The sequence below is a fragment of the Ranitomeya variabilis genome, chromosome 4, assembly GCF_051348905.1.
Source record: "Ranitomeya variabilis isolate aRanVar5 chromosome 4, aRanVar5.hap1, whole genome shotgun sequence".
In the NCBI taxonomy this organism is placed as follows: Eukaryota; Metazoa; Chordata; class Amphibia; order Anura; family Dendrobatidae; genus Ranitomeya; species Ranitomeya variabilis.
The window spans coordinates 401,438,733-401,462,834 of NC_135235.1; the positions used below are offsets into that span (position 1 = coordinate 401,438,733).

Below are 24,102 nucleotides of genomic sequence, written 5' to 3' on the forward strand. Positions count from 1 at the left end.
CTCGTAATCAAAAAGCTCCCCACTTTCTAGAAAAGACTTGACTGCCTTCTTGATGTGAACTTGATTATGTTTAGCAAAAAATTTACCCCATTCTGGACAGGAGAACATTTTTTTCTCAGAGTGAAATCTCTGATGTGAGACCATGGAACATTTTTTATCAAATTGCTTCCCACATTCAGGACATTTAAATGGGTTCTGAATAAAAATAGAAACCGGCACTCAACTTAGTGTAATGATTGTTGGTGATTTTATTCTATCCCAAACAGTAGCATTACAAAACGTTTTGGTCCATACAAAAGACCTTCGTCAGTTGCGTACTGAGGTTTGTGATACAAATACTATGGCCAACCAAAGGATGATAATGTTATGATTATTTTTTATTTATTTAGTGCCAACATATTCCGCAGCACTTTACAATTAAGCGGGGATAGCACCATGGTGAATGCCAAGAGGCTATGTTGTAGTCAGTTATACTAGGTAACAGGAGGGTGGATGCAGTCTTAGTTGTAACTGGTGACACGGTATATCTGACTACAACATAGCCTCTTGGCATTCACCATAGTGTTATCCTGTGGTTGGCCATAGTATTTGTATCACAACCCTAAGTACGCAACTGACTAAGGTCTTTTGTATGGACCAAAACGTTTTGTAATGCTACTGTTTGGGATAGAATAAAATCACCAACAATCTTTACACTAAGTTGAGTGCCGGTTTCTATTTTTATTCATTACGGTTTGGGAACCTACCTTAGCACCATTAGTCAGCTCTGCACACGTTTTCTCGGAACAATAATTTAAATGGGTTCGGTCCTGTGTGAATGGACTTGTGGAGTAGGAGATCTTTGTACGGCTTGAAAAATTGATTGCACTCAGAACATGACTAGGTATTACTTGATTTGTGAAACCTTTCATGTTTAAGAAATTGTGCCTTTTGTGAAAAAGACTTTCCACATTCAGTACAAGAAAATATTTTTTCAGATGTATGATTGGCTTGATGTCTGATAAGTTGCGTGTAGTGAACAAAAAGTTCTGCACACTCAGAACAAGAGTATGGTTTCTCTCCAGTGTGGACTCTCTGGTGTTTAATAAGATTTGAGCTTGTACTAAAGTACTTCCCACATTGAGAACAGTGGAATGGCTTCTCACCAGTATGGACTCTCTGGTGGATTGTAAGAGTTGTTTTCCTATTAAAACTTTTTCCACATTCGGCACAAACATATGGCTTCTCCCCGGTATGGCTCATCAGGTGTATGGCAAGGTGGACGTATTGGTTGAAGCACTTGCTACATTCAGAACATGTAAAAGGTTTTTCGCCTGTGTGAGTCCTTTCATGTATAAGAAGCTGAGACTGGTAGGAAAAGCATTTACCACAATGAGAACATACATGGGCCTTCTTTCCTCTATGAATTGTCATATGTTCTTCAAAGTTTAACTTTTTGGTAAAACATGCCTCACACTCCGGGCACTTGAAAGAGAAGTCTGCTGACTGAGCTTCCTGGTGGTTGGTGTAAACAGAATGATTAGAATTTTGACTAAACTCAACATTTTTTTCTTGTAACCCCACCCCTTTGTGCAGATGTTGGAAACCAACTTTCACTGGAGGTTGTTCTTTGGTGTTGTACTGGCCTGTGAAATCTGCATCCTCACATGAATCGGTTTTCTCATCATCAAAACTAGAAGACGTTTCCTGTATGTGATCTGTAGGTGTATGACTTTTCATGTCCATGAGTTGTCTTCCACTGTGGAAGACGAATTCTTCCTTAAGTTGAGTAGATGGACAGTTCTGTGTATTACCTAAGGGAGTACAAATTTCAGAATGTTTGATGGCTATGTCGCAGGAAAGTTGTTCCTCTTTAACATCAGTAGATAGATAGTGTACGGTATGATCCAACATAGTACAAATAGTCAGGTCTGAAAAGTTTCCTTGATCATACGAGTGTGTTTCCTCCTTAATACTTAAAGATGGATGGTGTGTAGTATCTGTGTGTTTAAATGTATTGGTCACCGCTAATTGTTCATCTTCGTGAGATTGTGGTTCCTCCTTAATATTAGCAGAAAGATACGGTGTACAATCTATGATTGAATACGTGTTAGTAATGTTTCCACCATCAGATGGTTCTGGTTCCTCTTTGATATGAGTAAGTGCATACTGTTGAATATCGTCTTCAAATATATTACTTTCAGGGCATGTCATAGGCCCACCCTTGAAGAAGTCTGAGTTTTGGTGAGTAGATGAACGCAGTGGAGTATGGCATGAGAGTATATAAGTGTTGGTGCAGGTGATGTTTCCTCTATCACTAGAGCCTCGTTCCTCATCTATATAAGAAGGCAAGCGTTGTATATGGTCTTTGGATTGATAATGGACTTTGTTTATCACCTGTTCGTCACAAAAGACTGGCTCTTTCTTTATATAAGTAGACGTATAATGTTGTATAGGACCTGTGGATGTACATTTAGGTGAGCAAATTAGATTATTTTCTTCATAGGAGTATGGTTCTTCCTTCATATGAGTTAATGGATACTGTTGTGTATTATGTGGAGGAACAAAAATTTTAGTTTCACCAAGATGACTTCCACCACATGACACAGGTTCCTCTTTGATAAAAGTGACTTCATATTCAAGAACAGAATCTTTAAGTTTACCTGTTGAGAAAATAATCAATAAATTATATAGACATTAGATAACGTATCATCTTGCCAATCACTTTTATATATAATCCACTATACAGGGAAAGATTTGCACAAATATCTACATGTACAGTGCCTTGCGAAAGTATTCGGCTCCCTGGAACTTTTCAAACTTTTCCCATATATCATGCTTCAAACAAAGATACCAAATGTAAATTTCTGGTGAAGAATCAACAAAAAGTGGAACTCAATTGTCAAGTTTAACAAAATTTAATTGGTTATTTTACATTTTTGTGGAAAATCAAAAACTGAAAAAAGTGGGGCATGCAATATTATTCGGTCCCTTTACTTTCAGTGCAGCAAACTCACTCTAGAAGTTCATTGTGGATCTCTGAATGATCCAATGTTGTCCTAAATGCCTAATGATGATAAATATAATCCACCTGTGTGTATTCAAGTCTCCGTATAAATGCACAAGCTCTGTGATAGTCTCAGGGTTCTGTTTGAAGCACAGAGAGCTTCATGAAGACCAAGGAACACAACAGGCAGGTCCATCATACTGTTGTGGAGAAGTTAAGGCCGGATTTGGATACAAAATGATTTCCAAAACTTTAAACATCCCAAGGAGCACTGTGTAAGTGATCGTATTGAAATGGAAGGAGTATCATACCACTGCAAATCTACCAAGACCCGGCCGTCCCTCTAAACTTTCATCTCAAACAATGAGAAGACTGATCTGAGATGCAGCCAAGAGGCCCATGATCACACTGGATGAACGGCAGAGATCTACAGCTGAGGTGGGAAGGTCTGTCCATAGGACACTTCACAAATCTGGCCTTTATGTAAAAGTGGCAAGAAGAAAGCCACTTCTCAAAGATATCCATAAAAAGTGTTGTTTAAAGTTTGCAGCAAGCCACCTGGGAGACTCACCAAACATATGGAAGAAGGTGCTCTGGTCAGATGAAACCAAAATCGAACTTTTTGGCAACAATGTCAAACGATATGTTTGGCGTAAAGACAACACCTCTCATCACCCTGAACACACCATCCCCACTGTCAAACTTGGTGGTGGCAGCATCATGGTTTGGGCCTGCTTTTCTTCAGCAGGGACAGGGAAGATGGTTAAAATTTATGGGAAGATGGATGGAGCCAAATCCAGGACCATTCTTGAAGAAAACGTGTTGGAGTCTGCAAAAGTCCTGAGACTGGGACGGAGATTTGTCTTCCAACTAGACAATGATCCCAAACATAAAGCAAAATCTACAATGGAATGGTTCACAAATAAACGTATCCAGGTGTTAGAATGGCCAAGTCAAAGTCCAGACCTCAATCCAATCGAGAATCTGTGGAAAGAGCTGAAAACTGCTGTTCACAAACGATCTCCATCAAACCTCACTGAGCTCGAGCTGTTTGCTAAGAAAGAATGAGCAAGAATTTCAGTCTCTCGATGTACAAAACTGATAGAGACATACACCAAGTGACTTGCAGCTGTAGTCGCAGAAAAAGGTGGTGCAACAAAGTATTAAGTTAAAGGGGCTCAATAATATAGCACGCCCCACTGTTCAGTTTTTGATCTTCCACAAAAATTTGAAATAATCAATAAATTTTGTTAAACTTCACAATTGTGGTCCACTTGTTGATTCTACACCAAAAATTTACATTTGGTATCTTTATGTTTGAAGCATGATATGTGGGAAAAGGTTGAAAAGTTCCAGGGAGCCGAATACTTTCGCAAGGCACTGTAGCAGAGAATACAGACATGGACATAACAAAGGTAGAGATATGTAAAATTTGTATGGTGATGGATAGCAAAATATCTTACATAGAGATTTGAGGTTCTGGTCACTTTCTACCATGATGACTTCTTTCTTGTGTCTCTTCAATGTATTCGACCCTGTAGAAAAAAAAAACATTTAAGATCCTGACGCCAACAATGCAGACTAATTAAACTTTTGAAGTATAACTAGTAGCACTCACCTCTCCAGTCAGCAACTCAATGCTGTTTTTAGACAGTTCTAGGCTCTTTGGCTCAGGTTTTCCCTAATTTTCTTGAGTTTGCTGGAGACTCTATGATGCTCCTACATACAAAGAAATATCACAAATTACGATTGCCTGCAGTACAACTATAAATCTCTGATCCCATAAATATGGACGCTTGGCTAAGCAAAGAATCTTCAGTGGGGGCTGTAAAGTTCTCATAGGAGTAGATAAGGGATGAGGCACCTGTTCTCAGGAGAGTCAGGTAGCCCCCCATACACAATATACTGTATTTTTCAGATTATAAGATGCACGTAGGTTTTAGAAGAGGAAATTAGTGGAAACAAATTGAAGCAAAAAATTTGGTCAATTCTGTACTTAATATCCCCTATCCTGGTATATATGGTCCCCTCATCCCCATCCTGATACACATTTTACCCTCATCCCTACCCTGGTACGCATGGCCCCCTCATCCCTACCCTGATACGCATAGCCCCCTTATAACTATCCTAGTATGGACGGCCCCCATCTCGTCCTAATATGCATGGCCTTATCCCTATCCTTGTATGCAGGGCCCCCATCCCTATCCTGGTATGCAGGGCCCCATGCCTATCCTTGTATGCAGGGTCCCCATCTCGTCCTCGTATGCATGGCCCCATCTCGTCCTAGTATGCATGGCCCCATCCCTATCCTGATATGCAGGGCCCCCATCCCTATCCTGATATGCAGGGCCCCCATCGTTATCCTGCTATGCAGGGCCCCCATCTCGGCCTAGTATGCATGGCCTCATCCCTATTCTGGTATGACTGCCCCCCATCCCAGTCCTGGTATGCATATTCCTGTCCCTGCAGCTGAAAAACAGCCCCATGTTTCACTGTTGGGGTTGTATTGGGCAGGTGATGAGCAGTGCCTGGTTTTCTCCACACATATGGCTTAGAATTATCACCAAAAAGGTCTATCTTTGTCTCATCAGACCAGAGAATCTTATTTTTCATAGTCTGGGAGGTCCTTCATGTGTTTTTTTTCTATGCGGGCTTTCATATGTCTTGCACTGAGGAGAGACTTCTGTCGGGCCAGTTTGCCATAAAGGACCAACTGGTGGAAGGCTGCAGTGATAGTTGAGTTTGTGGAACTTTCTCCCATCTCCCTACTGCATCTCTGGAGCTCAGCCACAGTGATCTTGGGGTTCTTCTTTACCTCTCTCACCAAGGCTCTTCTCCCACGATTGCTCAGTTTGGCTGGATGGCCAGGTCTAGCATGACTTCTGGTGGTCAAAACTTCTTCCATTTAATAATTATGGAGGCCACTGTGCTCTTAGGAACATTGAGTACTGCAGAAATTCTGTTGTAACCTTGGTCAGATCTGTGCCTTGCCACAATTCTGTGTCGGAGCTCCTTGGCCAGTTCCTTAGACCTTATGATTCTCATTTGGTCTGACATGCACTGTGAGGTCTTATATAGACAGGTGTGTGCCTTTACAAATCAAGTCCTATCAGTTTAATTAAACACAGCTGGACTCAGCTGCCACAGAACCCCGGTCTCTGCCCTCCCCTAGTTCGGGTAGTCCCTGGTCCCCCTCTGCGGTATAAAGGGTCCGTATGGCGTCCCCGGGTGACACGCGCCCCACGCCGTTGTGGTCGGTCGGCGTGGGGGCGTCTATGGGCTGGGCAGCATCAGCAGATGCAGCTTATCGTGACACTTCCCACAGAAAAAGCACTATGCCATGTTTTACACAAGCATTTAAGGCTACTTTGTTTCACACTAGCGTTGGGCTCGGCCCGTCGCAGTGCGTCGGGCCGAGGTCACCGACGCTAGCGTTGTCTCCGCCGCACAACGGGGGCAGCGGATGCATTTTTCCAGCGCATCCGCTGCCCCATTGTGAGGTGCGGGGAGGTGGGGGCGGAGTTCCGGCCGCGCATGCGCGGTCGGAAAAAGCGGACCGTCGGGAGCAAAAAAGTTACATGTAACGTTTTTTGCTCCCGACGGTCCATCACAACACGGCGCAACCGTCGCACGACGGTTGCGACGTGTGTCAATGCGTCGCAAATGTTAGTCAATGCAGAAAAAACTCATCCTGCAAGCACTTTTGCAGGATGCGTTTTTTCGGCAAAACGACGCATTGCGACGTATTGCAGTTAACGCCAGTGTGAAAGTAGCCTTACCCCTTTGAGCTGAACCTAAATCCCAACCCCTGGAGGTTTTTAGCTAAATCTCCCAAAACCTATGAAAGTTCAAAACTCCTTTATCGATGGTCCTAGAGAGGCAGTTCTGGTGCCATCTGATTCGTCCGGGCCCCTGCTACGCGTTAAGACTGTTAGAGCAGAATCCATTTTATTTTGCTTGCCTCCATTTTGTATAAGTGTTACCTAAGGTCAGCAAAATAAGACATAATTCACTATTCTTCATTGTGCTGTTATCGCTGATTCATAAGAACTAATTGTAGCAGGAAATGTCCTTGGTAAAATAACGAATAATGTACTGTGTAAAAATGTGTTTGTGAAACCATAGGGAGGCAAGGGAGTAATACACTCCGACGCTTAGCCAATATATGGAGAATCCGCCTCCAACACAAGAATGCATAAAAAGTGTGTGTAAGCTTAAATAAACTAGAGATACTTCAGATACAGCCCTGGTGTACTGTGTCTTATCTCTCCGTTGCCGTGACGTCATCTCTACAGTGGACTCAGAGAGTAGGTCGAGACCTGCGACAACAATTCTGGCTGCCCGAACAGGGACCTGAGCGCTTCATCTGGGACCCGGCCGACTCCAGTAATGGACCAGGGGACTTCCCGGGACTAGTGGCATCACACAGCGCTGGGGTGAGAATACTGATTATATTCTGCCTACGTCATTCCACTTGTGGACGGGTTTTCCCCTGCTTCTAGTCGACCGGGACCAGGTAAGATCACGGGCTTTGCCCGGCTCAGGTACCCTTGAACCCAGATGATAACCCTCATTGTGCGGTTACTGATGACTCCACCTGTTAGATTAAAATGATTGACCCCATGATCTTTGTATGGTGTGCTTGTGGAGTGTTTGTTGTTTGTCTGTTCATATACCTGTGTTATCAATCTTGGAAGCAAGCTAATACAATAACCTGTAAGCACAGTAAACCTATAGTTTAGATTTAGGACTAAGGCAGGAGGACATAGCCTACTCTAGGTGAGGAGGAAAGGTCCGTCTGATAAGTTTTCAGCCTGCATGTATAGGACTAACGCAGGATGACATAGCCTACTCTAGGTGAGGAGGAAAGGTCCGTCTGACAAGTTTTCAGCCTGCACGTATACTAGCAATAGAATTGGGAACTAAGTACAGGGTTCCATAGTGCTAGAGAATTAGTCCAGAGAATAGTCCAGAAGGGAAGGAATCCCAGAAGCAGGTTAGTGTGTTCTTGAAGGCAGGAGGCTTCCACCCCTCAGGGGAATTAGATTCAGGTAAATGGCATGACTTCATGAAAACCCACAAGGCGCAGCTGACAGTGGACCTCCGACTTACCATGTTGCTAGTAGGTATCAGCCATGGTCTCCCACAGAACAGATGTCTTTGACTGCCCAGCTGCCAGACATTAACCGACGACCTATGACTTTTGCCAGACAGTGTGGGGTGATACAGCACACTTACCAGGCAACCAGACAGGACGTGCAACAGTTAATGCGTTCAGCCCTGGGGGAAGCACCTTCCACCCGACTGACAGCTGAGACATTTAAAATGTACCCAGGGGGAAATGGTCCCCAAGACGGAGAACCTAACAATGCCAAGTCAGGGTCTGACTTTGTTGAAGCACTAGAAAAAGCCTGTAAGATTAGACAGGAGGAAATATCAGTGCATTAGGAGCTCCCCATTGATTATTTCTACAGGTTGCAACAACGATGGTCTGACATGGGTTGTGGTGAAGATGATAGAACTGCAACACGTTTGTTAAGTCATGCATATATGCAAGGGATTGATAAGTATGTGAGAGAGAAGGTGATGGCAAGTAGACCAGATTGGAGATCCTGCCCCCCAGGGCGATCTTGCTAAGATTGCGCATGGAGTCAGTTTGGACTCAAAGAAGCAAAAGGCTAAGGTTCACTTTCAGAGGAGTGGACCCTCACAGAGAAGTGGAGGACGTGGATGACCCACTACGGGCCCTAGATTGTGTTACGGATGTAAGAAACCAGGACATTTTAGGAAAGATTGGCGCACAAACCCATACCCAGATAAGGTTCCCACCGCTGCTACCCCCCAGACCGACAAATAGGTAACTGGCAGCCTGCAACTGTGTCCTCTAGTCACTCTACCTCCCACCCCCGACTGTACAGTACAGGTGAGCCTGCCAGGAGGAACTACAGCTGACTTTCAGGTTGACACAGGAGCTGACAACTCAGTAATCACGCTTTCAGACTGTCCATTACCCTTCCGTGACACCACCGACTTTGTCATGGCCACACCTTGCAAAGCGCCGACCCAGACCTTGGGAATGACAGAACCCATTCCCCTCTCCATTTGTGGGAAGGCCATTCTGACTTAGTTAATGGTAGCCCCCAGGGGACAATGTAATTTGCTAGGTGCTGACGTTTTGCGGAAACTACAGGCGGTTATTACTTACCATGATGACGGAACAGTGACTATGACCCCTCGACTTAAACCCAGTACCCTCTACAAGATTATGGCCCTGGATGCAGCTGCAAGTACTGCAGAAAGTGATCCGCCCACTGCACCTGCCCTGGATCAACTCCCCACTGATCTGTGGGCAAAAGGCAAAACTGATGTGGGAAAACTCAAAGTTCCTCCCATAATAGTCAAATTGAAACCGGGGTAGCACCACCCCTATTGCGTCAGTACCCCTTGAGTGCTGCTCAGGAGGCTGCAATAGATGCACAGTTACAAAAATTGCTGAAATCAGGGGTTGTTGTGCCTACACAGTTCGTTTGCAACACTCCCCTGTATCCAGTAAAGAAGAAGGTTAGACCTGGGGAGCCGGTGAATTATAGAATGGTTCATGACCTCAGAGCAGTCAATGCCGCAACAGAACTGCTTGCTCCCTTGGTTCCTAACCCACACACCTTGTTGGCACACATACCTGTTAACAGTACTTGTTTTTCAGTGATTGACTTAGCAAATGCCTTTTTCAGTGTTCCATTGCCAAATACCCAAAAGTGACAAAAGTGACACCATTCTAAAAACTGCACCCCTCAAGGTGCTCAAAACCACATTCAAAAAGTTTATTAACCCTTCAGGTGCTTCACAGCAGCAGAAGCAACATGGAAGGAAAAAATGAACATTTAACTTTTTAATCACAAAAATGATCTTTTAGCAACAATTTTTTTTTTATTTTCCCAAGGGTAAAAGGAGAAACTGGACCACGAACGTTGTTGTCCAATTTGTCCTGAGTACGCTGATACCTCATATGTGGGGGTAAACCACTGTTTGGGCGCACGGCAGGGCTCGGAAGGGAAGGAGCCCTATTTGACTTTTTGAATGGAAAATTGGCTCCAATCTTTAGCGGACACCATGTCGCGTTTGGAGAGCCCCTGTGTGCCTAAACATTGGAGCTCCCCCACAAGTGACCCCATTTTGGAAACTAGACCCCCCAAGGAACTTATCTAGAAGCATAGTGAGCACTTTAAACCCCCAGGTGCTTCACAAATTGATCCGTAACAATGAAACAGTACTTTTTTTTTTTTTCACAAAAAAATTATTTTAGCCTCAATTTTTTCATTTTCATATGGGCAACAGGATAAAATGGATCCTAAAATTTGTTGGACAATTTCTCCTGAGTACACCGATACCCCACATGTGGGGGTAAACCACTGTTTGGGTGCACGGCAAGGCTCGGAAGGGGAGGCGTGCCATTTGACTTTTTGAATGGAAAATTAGCTCCAATCGTTAGCGGACACCATGTCGCGTTTGGAGAGCCCCTCTGTGCCTAAACATTGGAGCTCCCCTACAAGTGACCCCATTTTGAAAACTAGACCCCCCAAGGAACTTATCTAGATGCATAGTGAGCACTTATAACCCCCAGGTGCTTCACAGAAGTTTATAACGCAGAGCCGTGAAAATAAAAAATAATTTTTCTTTCCTCAAAAATGATTTTTTAGCCCACAATTTTTTATTTTCCCAAGGGTAACAGGAGAAATTGGGCCCCAATATTTGTTGCCCAGTTTGTTGTGAGTGTGCTGGTACCCCATATGTGGGGGTAAACCACTGTTTGGGCGCACGTCAGGGCTCGGAAGGGAAGTAGTGACATTTGAAATGCAGACTTTGATGGAATGTCTGCGGGCATCACGTTGCATTTGCAGAGCCCCTGATGTGCCTAAACAGTAGAAACACCCCACAAGTGACCCCATTTTGGAAACTAGACCCCCCAAGGAACTTATCTAGATGTGTGGTGAGCACTTTCAACCCCCAAGTGCTTCACAGAAGTTTATAACGCAGAGCCGTGAAAATAAAAAATCATTGTTCTTTCCTCAAAAATTATGTTTTAGCAAGTAATTTTTTATTTTTGCAAGGGTAACAGGAGAAATTGGACCCCAACAGTTGTTGCCCAGTTTGTCCTGAGTACGCTGGTACCCCAAATGTGGGGGTACACCACTGTTTGGGCGCACGTCGGGGCTTGGAAGGGAGGGAGCACCATTTGACTTTTTGAACGCAAGATTGGCTGGAATCAATGGTGGCGCCATGTTGCGTTTGGAGACCCCTGATGTGCCTAAACAGTGGAAACCCCTCAATTCTAACTTCAACACTAACCCCAACACACCCCTAACCCTAATCCCAACTATAGCCATAACCCTAATCACAACCCTAACCCCAACACACCCCTAACCACAACCCTAACCCAAACACACCCGTAACCCTAATTCCAACCCTAACCCCAACCCTAACCCTAATCCCAACCCTAACCACAACTGTAACCCCAACACACCCCTAACCCTATCCGTAACCCTAACCACAAGCCTAATCTTAACCCTATTTCCAACCCTAGCCCTAATTCCAACCCTAACCCTAAGGCTATGAAAAATCTGCAGGTAAAAGGCACTGTGTTTTACCTGCAGATTTACAGCAGATTTCCAGTGTTTTTTTGTGCGGATTTCACCTGCGGATTCCTATTGAGGAACAGGTGTAAAACGCTGCGGAATCCGCACAAAGAATTGACATGCTGCGGAAAATACAACGCAGCGTTTCTGCACGGAATTTTCCGCACCATGGGCACAGCGGATTTGGTTTTCCATAGGTGTACATGGTACTGTAAACCTGATGGAAAACTGCTACGAATTCGCAGCGGCCAATCCGCTGCGGATCCGCAGCCAATCCGCTGCGGATCCGCGGCCAATTACGGTAAATCTATCCCGGTTGGGGAATTCACAAGAATAAAACGGAACTGCAGCCTAGATGGGGATCTGGCCGGTGAATTAAAGCAGGTATCAAATAAATTAAAGCACCGCAAATATCCACAGTGGACTATTAATCGAGCACAAAGGATTATTGATAAAAAAGACCGTAAAGACCTCATTATGTCACAGAGAAATATTAATCCAGATATGGGAAAAAAACCATACATATGTTTTCAGTATAGTCCACAGTTCACCAAAATTAAGGGTATTATTCACAAGTATTTGCCCATTTTATATGAGGATCAACAATTATGTGGCATATTGAAATCAGGCATTAATGTAGTGTCAAGAAGAGGACAATTGGGAGTAAAATAGCCCCCAGCATGTTTTGTTCAGAAAGCAATAAATAAAAAAAAACCTGGCTTAATTGTACTGGTTTTTTTAGATGTGGAACAAACAACTGTAAAACGTGCAAACATGCAGCTGTCACTAAGTGTTTTTACAACATGGACAGAACAGTAAAGTTTGATATTGGACAGTACATTAATTGCAGTTCCACTAATGTAGAGTATAAAATTGACTGCACTGTTTGTAATTTGTCATATGTGGGATGTACGGCTAGAAAGTTAAAGACAGGGATCAGAGAGCATCTGTACGATATAAATAACACACAGAATGTGGAGAGGAATGTGTCAGCAGCATCCAGACACTTCATTACATACCATGCCCGCAGCACAATGTATTTCCGAGTCCAGGGGATAGAGCACGTTCATGTGCCGGCTCGTGGGGGAGACATCAGACGGTGTCTCCTCACATGAGAAGCTTTTTGGATTTATCATTTAAATACCAGATACCCAGCAGGACTAAATAAACGTAACGAATTAATGCTACACTATTGTTAACTATGACATGTATTTTAATATTACTGATTACGTGCTTGTTTTTATTGTTAATTTAAGTTGTTCGTTATAATGCCTAGGACCTTGCAATAAGTCATGTGACAAATGACTGTGATCCCCATTGGATGTCTTTTCCTATATAGGGAGCAACATGCAGATCATGGTATGGCTTTGACAAAGATCGTTGAGATCGAAACGCGTTGCCACTGTGCCTCTGTTGGTGGTCGGCATTTATTTCAGGGAGCATGTACACTATGTTTTTTAATTTATTTAATGAATAAAAGGTATTTTTAAGGAGCTGGAACGAAACCCCTTTTTTTTTCTTGATTACTACGTTTGCCTGCAGCGGAGTTCCGTGCACCTGCGGTGGATACTGGTGAGCTGGCTTGCTTTTCTCTTTTTTGCAAATGTAACATCACCTAGAATAAAGTTTTCACTTGAAAACTGTTTGATTTCATTTTGTAATAAGCTGACAATGCTTATAACTTCACAATTGACCATTTTTTTGTTCAAAATGAAAAAAAAAAAAAAAAAAAGGTTGAAAACTCTGCTGTGCATAATAATTTGGAACATGCATTTTGAGTGTTTATTTTTTTTAAAAGATACTGTTTTCATAGGCAGTTTGTTCCAAAACATTGCAATTATACTAGAATAGTAGATGACTGGAAAATAACAATGACTGCAATTCAGATAGGTAATTTAGAGAAAATATGAGGAAATATTATTTGCATAATAATTTGGAACACAGTGTATTGTGAGGCAGTGACTGGTGTTACCTGTAGGGGTCACTGTATGTTTCCCCCAGGATGCGCACAGAGGCGTATTGAGGTCATGAAAGGATATTGCAGTCACAGGTATAACTATGGTTGCAGTCCGTTTCATTCCTGGCCGGGTTTTCCATGTGGCCTAAGGCCACAGGTTTGTTTGTAAAAACCCATGCAGCAGAGCATTGGGTGAGTCAGTATCAGAGTGGAGTTTGCAGCAACCAAAGCAGACGGCTCTGCAAAAGCTCAGATCTGTGTGAGAGTTAGGCCAGGGAAACAATAGAGAGAAATACTGACGAGGGAGAGGCGCAAAAACAACGTATTGCACTCGGACCAATGTTTCTCTATGGGGCAGCTTCCATCAGCCCTATATTTATATAGACTGTACATATGTTTTCATGAATATGTGAAATATAATTGATCCATGGGCTCAAATATGTCCATTTTGCAAGCCAGCAAGAAAATCTCGCCATACGGATGCCATACGGATACTTTTTGTAGAGAAAAGAAAAAAAAGAAAGAAAAAAAATTCCCATCCTCGCATCGAATAAGGATCACTGTTTAGGAACGATTTTGCTTATCTCGGCCGTAAAAAACGGACCGTATTTTTATACGTTAGGTGTGACCCCGGCCTAACACAGAGCCCAGCAGAGCGAACTATTGGCACCCACAGCGGTGCAGTCGCCAACGGCATCCGGTCAGAAATGGACCGGCGTATTTAGGGACTGTAATCTGGAGAATATGGTTCCCGGCTGCGATCCAAAGGATATCGTTTACTATGTAGAGCTGCGAGTTGGACATTTAATGCTGTGAAATAAAACACATTGAAGAGACTTTTTTTTGGAACTGTGCTGGGTCACTGCCTCATCACTGCGTAAGTGTGCTACCGCAGCACTACATATGGCTGGAGAATGCGGGGCAGTGTGAACTGAGGCATACCACAAAGCGTGCTGCAGATCAGTGAGCAAGCCGGCAATGCTACAGCTCAAGCCTGTTGGAAAAAATGGAGCAGCTTTTGAAGCAGTTCCAGCAGCAGCAGCAAGAGACGCTGCAGCAGCAAAAGCAAGAAGTGCTGCAGCAGAAGCAGCATGAGGCCCCCAAGGATAGGGGAGACCAGCAGTGTAAAGAGGAGACCCCAAAGGTAAGGGGCGATCAGAGGGTGTACCAGTAGTCCTTTACAGAGACTCCTCCCGCCAAGTCTCAGGCATATGACTTATTAGGCCGGCGTCACACTCAGCGTAAGACAATACGGTCAGTTTTTTACGGCCGTAATACGGAGAAATGTTCCCAAAATAGTGATCCGTAGACAGGGTGTGTCAGCGTATTTTGCGCATGGCATCCTCCGTATGTAATCCGTATGGCATCCGTACTGCGATATTTTCTCGCAGGCTTGCAAAACCGACATCTAATGGATTTATGTGCTCAAATGTTCGGGAAAACATATATACAGTATATATATATATATATATATATATATATATATATATATATATATATATATATATATATATATATATATATATATATATATATATATATATATATATATATATATATCTCTATCATTGAGACACACATACAGTGGGGCAAAAAAGTATTTAGTCAGTCAACAATAGTGCAAGTTCAACCACTTAAAGGGAACCTGTCACCACGTTTTTGGAAGATGGGATAAAAATAGCGTTAAATAGGGGCAGAGGTGGGCATTACATTAGTGTGTTTGTTATGCGTTTATTACCCACCTAAGTTGCCGAAATACCTTTGCAAAGTCTCCGTTTTCGCCTGTCAATCAGGCTGGTCTGGTCAAAAGGGCGTCTTGTCTTCCCCCAGATTTTGCGTAGTTTTCCGTTGGTGGCGTAGTGGTGTGCGCATGCCCAAAGTCCTGAATCCTCTGCCATGGGATTTAAAAGAGCGCGCTGTTCGTTTTCATTGGTGATCGGTGGGCGCGGCCATCTTCCTTTGGCCGCGCGTGCGCAGAAGCGGCGCTCTGCTGGCCGCGGCTTCAGGAAAATGGCCGCGGGATGCCGCGCGTGCGCAGATGGATATCGCGGCGGCCATTTTCCTGAAGCCGCGGCCAGCAGAGCGCCGCCAAAGGAAGATGGCCGCGCCCACCGATCACCAATGAAAACGAACAGCGCGCTCTTTTAAATCCCCTGGCAGAGGATTCGGGACCTTGGGCATGCGCACACCACTACGCCACCAACGGAAAACTACGCAAAATCTGGGGGAAGACAACGCCCTTTTGACCAGACCAGCCTGATTGACAGGCGAAAACGGAGACTTTGCAAAGGTATTTCGGCAACTTAGGTGGGTAATAAACGCATAACAAACACACTAATGTAACGCCCACCTCTGCCCCTATTTAACGCTAATTTTATCCCATCTTCCAAAAACGTGGTGACAGGTTCCCTTTAAAAAGATGAGAGGCGTCTGTAATTTACATCATATGTAGACCTCAACTATGGGAGACAAACTGAGAAAAAAAAAATCCAGAAAATCACATTGTCTGTTTTTTTATCATTTTATTTGCATATTCTGGTGGAAAATAAGTATTTGGTCAGAAACAAACAATCAAGATTTCTGGCTCTCACAGACCTGTAACTTCTTCTTTAAGAGTCTCCTCTTTCCTCCACTCATTACCTGTAGTAATGGCACCTGTTTAAACTTGTTATCAGTATAAAAAGACACCTGTGCACACCCTCAAACAGTCTGACTCCAAACTCCACTATGGTGAAGACCAAAGAGCTGTCAAAGGACACCAGAAACAAAATTGTAGCCCTGCACCAGGCTGGGAAGACTGAATCTGCAATAGCCAACCAGCTTGGAGTGAAGAAATCAACAGTGGGAGCAATAATTAGAAAATGGAAGACATTCAAGACCACTGATAATCTCCCTCGATCTGGGGCTCCACGCAAAATCCCATCCCGTGGGGTCAGAATGATCACAAGAACGGTGAGCAAAAGTCCCAGAACCACGCGGGGGGGACCTAGTGAATGAACTGCAGAGAGCTGGGACCAATGTAACAAGGCCTACCATAAGTAACACACTACGCCACCATGGACTCAGATCCTGCAGTGCCAGACGTGTCCCACTGCTTAAGCCAGTACATGTCCGGGCCCGTCTGAAGTTTGCTAGAGAGCATTTGGATGATCCAGAGGAGTTTTGGGAGAATGTCCTATGGTCTGATGAAACCAAACTGGAACTGTTTGGTAGAAACACAACTTGTCGTGTTTGGAGGAAAAAGAATACTGAGTTGCATCCATCAAACACCATACCTACTGTAAAGCATGGTGGTGGAAAAATCATGCTTTGGGGCTGTTTCTCTGCAAAGGGGCCAGGACGACTGATCCGGGTACATGAAAGAATGAATGGGGCCATGTATCGTGAGATTTTGAGTGCAAACCTCCTTCCATCAGCAAGGGCATTGAAGATGAAACGTGGCTGGGTCTTTCAACATGACAATGATCCAAAGCACACCGCCAGGGCAACGAAGGAGTGGCTTCGTAAGAAGCATTTCAAGGTCCTGGAGTGGCCTAGCCAGTCTCCAGATCTCAACCCTATAGAAAACCTTTGGAGGGAGTTGAAAGTCCGTGTTGCCAAGCGAAAAGCCAAAAACATCACTGCTCTAGAGAAGATCTGCATGGAGGAATGGGCCAACATACCAACAACAGTGTGTGGCAACCTTGTGACGACTTACAGAAAATGTTTGACCTCTGTCATTGCCAACAAAGGATATATTACAAAGTATTGAGATGAAATTTTGTTTCTGACCAAATACTTATTTTCCACCAGAATATGCAAATAAAATGATTAAAAAAAAACAGACAAAGTGATTTTCTGGATTTTTTTTTCTCAGTTTGTCTCCCATAGTTGAGGTCTACCTATGATGTAAATTACAGACGCCTCTCATCTTTTTAAGTGGTGGAACTTGCACTATTGCTGACTGACTAAATACTTTTTTGCGTGTGTGTGTGTGTGTGTGTGTGTGTGTGTGTGTGTGTGTGTGTGTGTGTGTGTGTGTGTGTGTGTGTGTGTGTGTGTGTGTGTGTGTGTGTGTATATATATATATATATATATATATATATATATATATTCTGTATTTATATTTAATTCAGCTTCAGCGCGATATGTTAAAAGCCGGTAATTCAATTGCCGGCTTTTCATTTCTCCTTCCCAAACCCGACATGCTATGAGACATGGTTTACATACAGTAAACCATCTCATATCCCGCTTTTTTTTGCATATTCCACACTACTATTGTTAGTAGTGTGTATGTGCAAAATTTGGGCGCTGTAGCTGCTAAAATAAAGGGTTAAATCGCGGAAAAAATTGGCGTGGGCTCCAGCGCAATTTTCTCTGCCAGAGCGGTAAAGCCAGTGACTGAGGGCAGATATTAATAGCCAGGAGAGGGTCCATGGTTATTGGCCCCCCCGTGGCTAAAAACATCTGCCCCCAGCCACCCCAGAAAAGGCACATCTGGAAGATGCGCCTATTCTGGCACTTGGCCACTCTCTTCCCACTCCCGTGTAGCGGTGGGATATGGGGTAATGAAGGGTTAATGCCACCTTGCTATTGTAAGGTGACATTAAGCCAGATTAATAATGGAGAGGCGTCAATTATGTCACCTATCCATTATTAATCCAATTGTCTGAAAGGGTTAAAAAACACACACACGCATTACTAAAAATTATTTTAATGAAAAACACACAGGTTGTTTTAATATTTTATTGCTCTCTTAATCCAGCTGCAGACCCTCGCTTGGCAAAATAATAAACCCACAATATACATACCCTCTGATGAACCGTCACATCCCACGAGGTAATCCATCTGAAGGGGTTAAAATATTTTACAAGCAGGAGCCCTGCTAATGCAGCTGTGCTCGTGCCTGTAAGCCCCGGCGAATGTAGGAAATGTAGGTCAATGACCTATAGTTACCTTCAGTCGTGGTGAGGCGCCCCCTGCTGGATGTCCTCATGAACTGCAGCCTGGGAACTTTTTCCCACGCTCGAGCTCATTTGAGGACAACCTGCAGGGGGCGCCTCACCGCGACTGAAGGTAACTATAGGTCATTGACCTACATTTCCTTCATTCGCCGGGGCTTACAAGCACGAGCACAGCTGCATTAGCAGGGCTCCTGCTTGTAAAATATTTTAACCCCTTCAGATGGATTACCTCGTGGGATGTGACGGTTCATCAGAGGGTATGTATATTGTGGGTTTATTATTTTGCCAAGCGAGGGTCTGCAGCTGGATTAAGAGAGCAATAAAATATTAAAACAACCTGTGTGTTTTTCATTAAAATAATTTTTAGTAATGCGTGTGTGTTTTTTAACCCTTTCAGACAATTGGATTAATAATGGATAGGTGACATAATTGATGCCTCTCCATTATTAATCTGGCTTAATGTCACCTTACAATAGCAAGGTGGCATTAACCCTTCATTACCCCATATCCCACCGCTACACGGGAGTGGGAAGAGAGTGGCCAAGTGCCAGAATAGGCGCATCTTCCAGATGTGCCTTTTATGGGGTGGCTGGGGGCAGATGTTTTTAGCCACGGGGGGGGCCAATAACCATGGACCCTCTCCTGGCTATTAATATCTGCCCTCAGTTACTGGCTTTACCGCTCTGGCGGAGAAAATTGCGCGGGAGCCCACGCCAATTTTTTCCGCGATTTAACCCTTTATTTTAGCAGCTACAGCGCCCAAATTTTGCACATACACACTACTAACATTAGTAGTGTGGAATATGCAAAAAAAAAAGGGGATATGAGATGGTTTACTGTATGTAAACCATGTCTCATATCCTGTCGGGTTTGTGAAGGAGAAATGAAAAGCCGGCAATTGAATTACCGGCTTTTTACTAACACCGCTGCGTATTTCTCGCAAGTCACACTGCTGGTCCGTGTGGAATCCGTATTTTTCTCGCCCCCATAGACTTTCATTGGCTTTTTTTTGCGCAATACGCTGACAAACGCAGCATGCTGCGATTTTGTACGGCCATAGAAAGCCGTATAATACTGAACCGTAATATACGGCTGATAGGAGCAGCCCCATTGAGAATAATTGTGCCGTTTGTTTGGCGAGTTTTACGGACGTATTTTCTGCTCTCTTACGTCCGTAAAACTCGCTAGTGTGACGCCGGCTTTACAGTTGGTGGAGGAATGGCTCCAGCCTGAGACTGTGACCCTGGCCCAGATAGTAAAGAGGGTGGTGGTCGACCGGCTGGCGAGGGCTCTGCCAGCTGCCCTGCAGTGTTGGTTGGGGCAAGGGGACCTGGGCACTCAGAACCAGTTGATAAAATGGATTGAGCAGTATACATCCAATAGGGACTTTGTGTCGGAGCATGGGAAGAGTCCACAATCCACAGGTGGGGCTAACCAGGATCAAGTCCGTGATGAGGGGGTAGCCAGAAGCGAGGGTGACAAAACTCCCGTTTCCCCTAAAGCGGCCCTAAGGTCTAGTCGTGCTGCAGTTCTTAAGTGTTGGCAGTGTCAAGGACTCGGACATGTGGCTGTCAGCTGCACCCTGAAATCTGAGCCCATGGACTATAGGTATGGCTCACCAGGTGTTTATGTATGCCCAGCCAGTCTGTACCGCCACTACAGGCACTGCTGACAGCGATGCCCATCTGTGGCAGGTACTCGTGAACGGGTGCCAAACAGAGACTCTCCTGGACACGGGGAGCATAGCGACTTTGGTCCATGGGTCCCTTGTTGCTGGGGACAAACCCAAAGAACGGAAAGTGGAGGTGATGGTGTCCATGGGGAAATCCGAGAATACCCGACCGTGGAAGTTAATTTTTCCACACCATGTGGGGGCTGTAAACATGTGATGTGAGTGGTGCAGACCTTTCTATATGGGACTTTATTGGGGAGAGATTTGCCCCTGTTTTGGTCCTTGTGGGAGACAAGGGTGAACCCTCCCATGGTAAATCTTGTGTCGGGTGCAGAACTCAAAGATACCAAGTTAGGGATACATGACATATGGGTCGCCAACCTAAGGACAGAGTGTAACCCCGATAAGTTCCTCATAGAGGTTGTGGCAGGAGAGGTCGTGGAGACCCCACAGAACCCCGAGCTGGAAATGTTCCCTGGTAAGCCTGGGACAGCTCAGTTCCAGGGTAGCACGCAGAGACACAGGTGTAAAAACCGCACGTATAAAAAGGAAGCCAGGAAGAACCGGGAGTGTATGTTCGCGGAGGTGACTAGGGACGTACGCATGAGGAACCCTCTGGCATCGGCCAAGGATGTGGCCGGGGGTCAGGGTAAAATGGATAAAGCTCTCGCTAGACAGGAGCATCAGGAGGCTCAGGTTCGGGGGAAAAGGGGTACGGATGTATGCCCCGAGTTGCCGGCGCGGACCGCTACATTTTAGCATGACAGTCACCGAAGCACATGTAAGGGTACGGAGGAAACGATACCAAGCGCCCCCAGGCAGGTACTTAGGTCATGGGATAAGCTTTGGGGGTAGGGAACCCCAACTAAATACGGTCAAAACCACTCAAAATTGGCCCAAAACTACTGTTAGTAAGGAAAGTGGGCATGTCTTCTGCAACGGAGAACGGGGAGGTGGGTGGTCACGTAACAAAGTATGGAGGAGAAACTCAAAGGGGAGGGTTGCAGGCATCAACCGATGGTTTTGATCCCACACTTCAGTTATTCAGTACAGTGTCAGGCAGGGGCTGTCACAGGGTCATGCGGATGCCAGGTCACACACCCATGTGGGGTGACAAATAGTCAACCCCACAGGTTTGAACAGAGGGAGGGGGTATGTGAGGCAGTGACTGGTGTTACCTGTAGGGGTTGCTGTATGTTTCCCCCAGGATGTGCACAGAGGCGTATTGAGGTCATGAGAGGACACCGTAGTTACAGGCAAAACTGTGCTTGCAGTCCGTTTCATTCCTGGCCGGGTTTGCCATGTGGCCTAAGGCCACAGGTTTGTTTGTAAAAACCCATGCAGCAGAGCACTGGGTGAGTCAGTATCAGAGTGGAGTTTGCAGCAAGCAAAGCAGACGGCTCTGATCTGTGTGAAAGTAACACAAAGCCCAGTAGAGCGAACTGCTGGCACCCGCAGCGTACACAGCGGTGCAGTCACACACAGCAACCGGTCGGAGGTGGAACGGCATATTTAGGGACTGTAATTTGGAGGATATGGTTCCTAACTGAAATCCAGAGGATATCATTTACCAGGTAGAGCTGTGAGTTGGACATTAATGCTGTGAAGTAAACGCATTAAAGAGACTTTTTGTTTGGAACTGTGCTGGGTCGCTGCCTCATCACTGCGTAAGTGTGCTATCGCGGCACTACAAACACACACACACACACACGTAATATATATTTATTACACATATACATACATCTCACAAAATTAGAATATCATCAAAAAGTTAATTTATTTCAGTTCTTCAACACAAAAAGTGAAACTCATTATATAGAGTCATTACAAACAGAGTGATGTATTTCAAGTGTTTTAAAATCCGAAATGTTGGCCTCCTGAAATGTATGTTCAATAAACGCACTCAATTCTTGGTCTGGGCTCCTTTTGCATCAATTACTGCATAAATGCGGCGTGGCATGGAGGTGATGAGCCTGTGGCACTGCTGAGGTGTTATGGAAGCCCATGTTGCTTTGATAGCAGCCTTCAGCTTGTCTGCATTGTTGGGTCTGGTGTCTCATCTTCCTCTTTACAATACCCCATAGATTCTCTATAGGGTTAAAGTCAGGCGAGTTTGCTGGCCAATCAAGCACAATGATACTGTTGTTTTACACCAGGTATTGGTACTTTTGGCAGTGTGGATGGGTGCCAAGTCCTGCAGGAGAATGAAATCTCCATCTCCAAAAAGCTTGTCGGCAGAGGGAAGCATGAAGTGCTCTACAATTTCCTGGTAGATGGCTGTGCTGACTTTGGTCATAATACACAGTGGACCTACACCAGCAGATGACATGGCTCCCCAAACCATCACTAATTGTGGAAACTTCACACTAGACCTCAAGCAGCTTGGATTGTCTGTCTTTCCACTCTTCTTCCAGGATCTGGGACCTTGATTTCCAAGGTCTATTGTGAAGTACCTACAATCAGTGATGGTTTGGGGAGCCATGTCATCTGCTGGTGTAGGTCCACTGTGTTTTATCAAGACCAAAGTCAGAACAGCCATCTAGCAGGAAATTTTAGAGCACTTCATGCCTCTCTCTGTCAACAAACCTTTTGGAGATGAAAATGTCATTCTCCTGCAGGACTTGGCACCTGTCCACACTGCCAAAAGTACCAATACCTGGTTTACAAACAACAGTATCACTGTGCTTGATTGGCCAGCAAACTCGTCTGACCTTAACCCCATAGAGAATCTATGGGGTATTGTCAAGAGGAAGATGAGAGACACCAGACGAGCTGAAGGCTGCTATCAAAGCAACCTAGGCTTCCATAACACCTCGGCAGTGCCACAGGCTGATCGCCTCCATGCCACATTGATGCAAAACGAGCCCCGACCAAGTATTGAGTGCATTTACTGAACAAACATTTCAGATGTTAAAATCATTTTTCAAGCTGGTGTTATAAAGTATTCTAATTTCCTGAGATAATGGACTTTTGGGTTATCATTGGCTGTAAGCCATAATCATCAACATTAACAGAAATACACACTTGACATACATCACTGTTTGTAATGACTCTTTATAATATATCAGCTTCAGTTTTTGTATTGAAGAACTGAAAAATTATTTTTTTTAATGATATTCTAATTTTGTGAGCTGCACCTGTATGTATGTACCGTATATACACAGACACTTTAGTGGCAGACAACCCCTTGACCTGCTGATATAAATGTATTACTTGAACAGATCGGATATTAGATTAAGCCTCCTAAACGTATGCTCCAGCACAGGAAAAAGGTAACCAGTCCTCTGATTCATATATTACCTGTCTCTAAGACAGGGGCCACGAAAGCACAAACTCTAACATGTTGCCATGCAGCGGGGGTTAATCATTTTAAACATGTCCGTGCCGCAAACATCTGGCACTTCATTGAAAAGGAGCCACTTGCCGGGGGCACAAACGCCCTCAGTACGCCGTCCTCTGTCTTATCTGGGCAATACATGGGTGACCATTACCGCTGGACTCACCTGACAGGAAAAGTGGGCGCCATATTACTAATTCATGTCAGATTAAACCAGATATTTTAGCATAAAATCAGACCTTAAAGGGGAGTTACACTTTTACAAAAGTAGACCCCAATCATGGAGTCAGTGGACAGGTGGGTGGTCTGCACACAGACATATGGCGGCGTTATGGGCATTACCAGGTACATGAAAGCAACTGATGGTGGCTCCCCTCACAGCTCTCACCTCCTGCAGCGCAACCCAGAGCCCAATCTCCTCCACTTCCGGTCCGCTGCCGGCCACGGTGCTTGTTTCAGGTCACTTCCGGATGATGCGTTCCACACACAGGAAGTAAAATGTCGCAGCCTGAAGGAAAACATAAAATAAAAAGTGCGGCGTCATTATATCGCAGACCTCGAGAGAGAGGAAACA

General features: G+C 44.6%; 1 protein-coding gene across 1 annotated transcript; it reads right to left on the reverse strand.

The window, feature by feature from the left end:
• Positions 1–707: 707 nt before the first annotated feature.
• LOC143764909 (uncharacterized) lies at positions 708–24,036 on the reverse strand. The gene is made up of 4 exons (XM_077251011.1): positions 23,917–24,036; positions 4,605–4,705; positions 4,450–4,521; positions 708–2,642 (listed from the first exon to the last, which is right to left on the reverse strand). Exons 3-4 carry the CDS (start codon positions 4,481–4,483, stop codon positions 880–882), a joined length of 1,797 nt encoding a protein of 598 aa, XP_077107126.1. The 5' UTR covers positions 4,484–4,521; positions 4,605–4,705; positions 23,917–24,036; the 3' UTR covers positions 708–879.
• Positions 24,037–24,102: the final 66 nt, after the last annotated feature.

Bases quoted from the DNA above. Each gene is read 5' to 3' on its own strand.
- LOC143764909 (XM_077251011.1), bottom strand. From the start codon at position 4,483: ATGGTAGAAAGTGACCAGAACCTCAAATCTCTAT. The intron at 2,643-4,449 runs GTAAGATATTTT...TTTTCTCAACAG, and splicing joins CCAGAACCTCAAATCTCTAT to GTAAACTTAAAGATTCTGTT.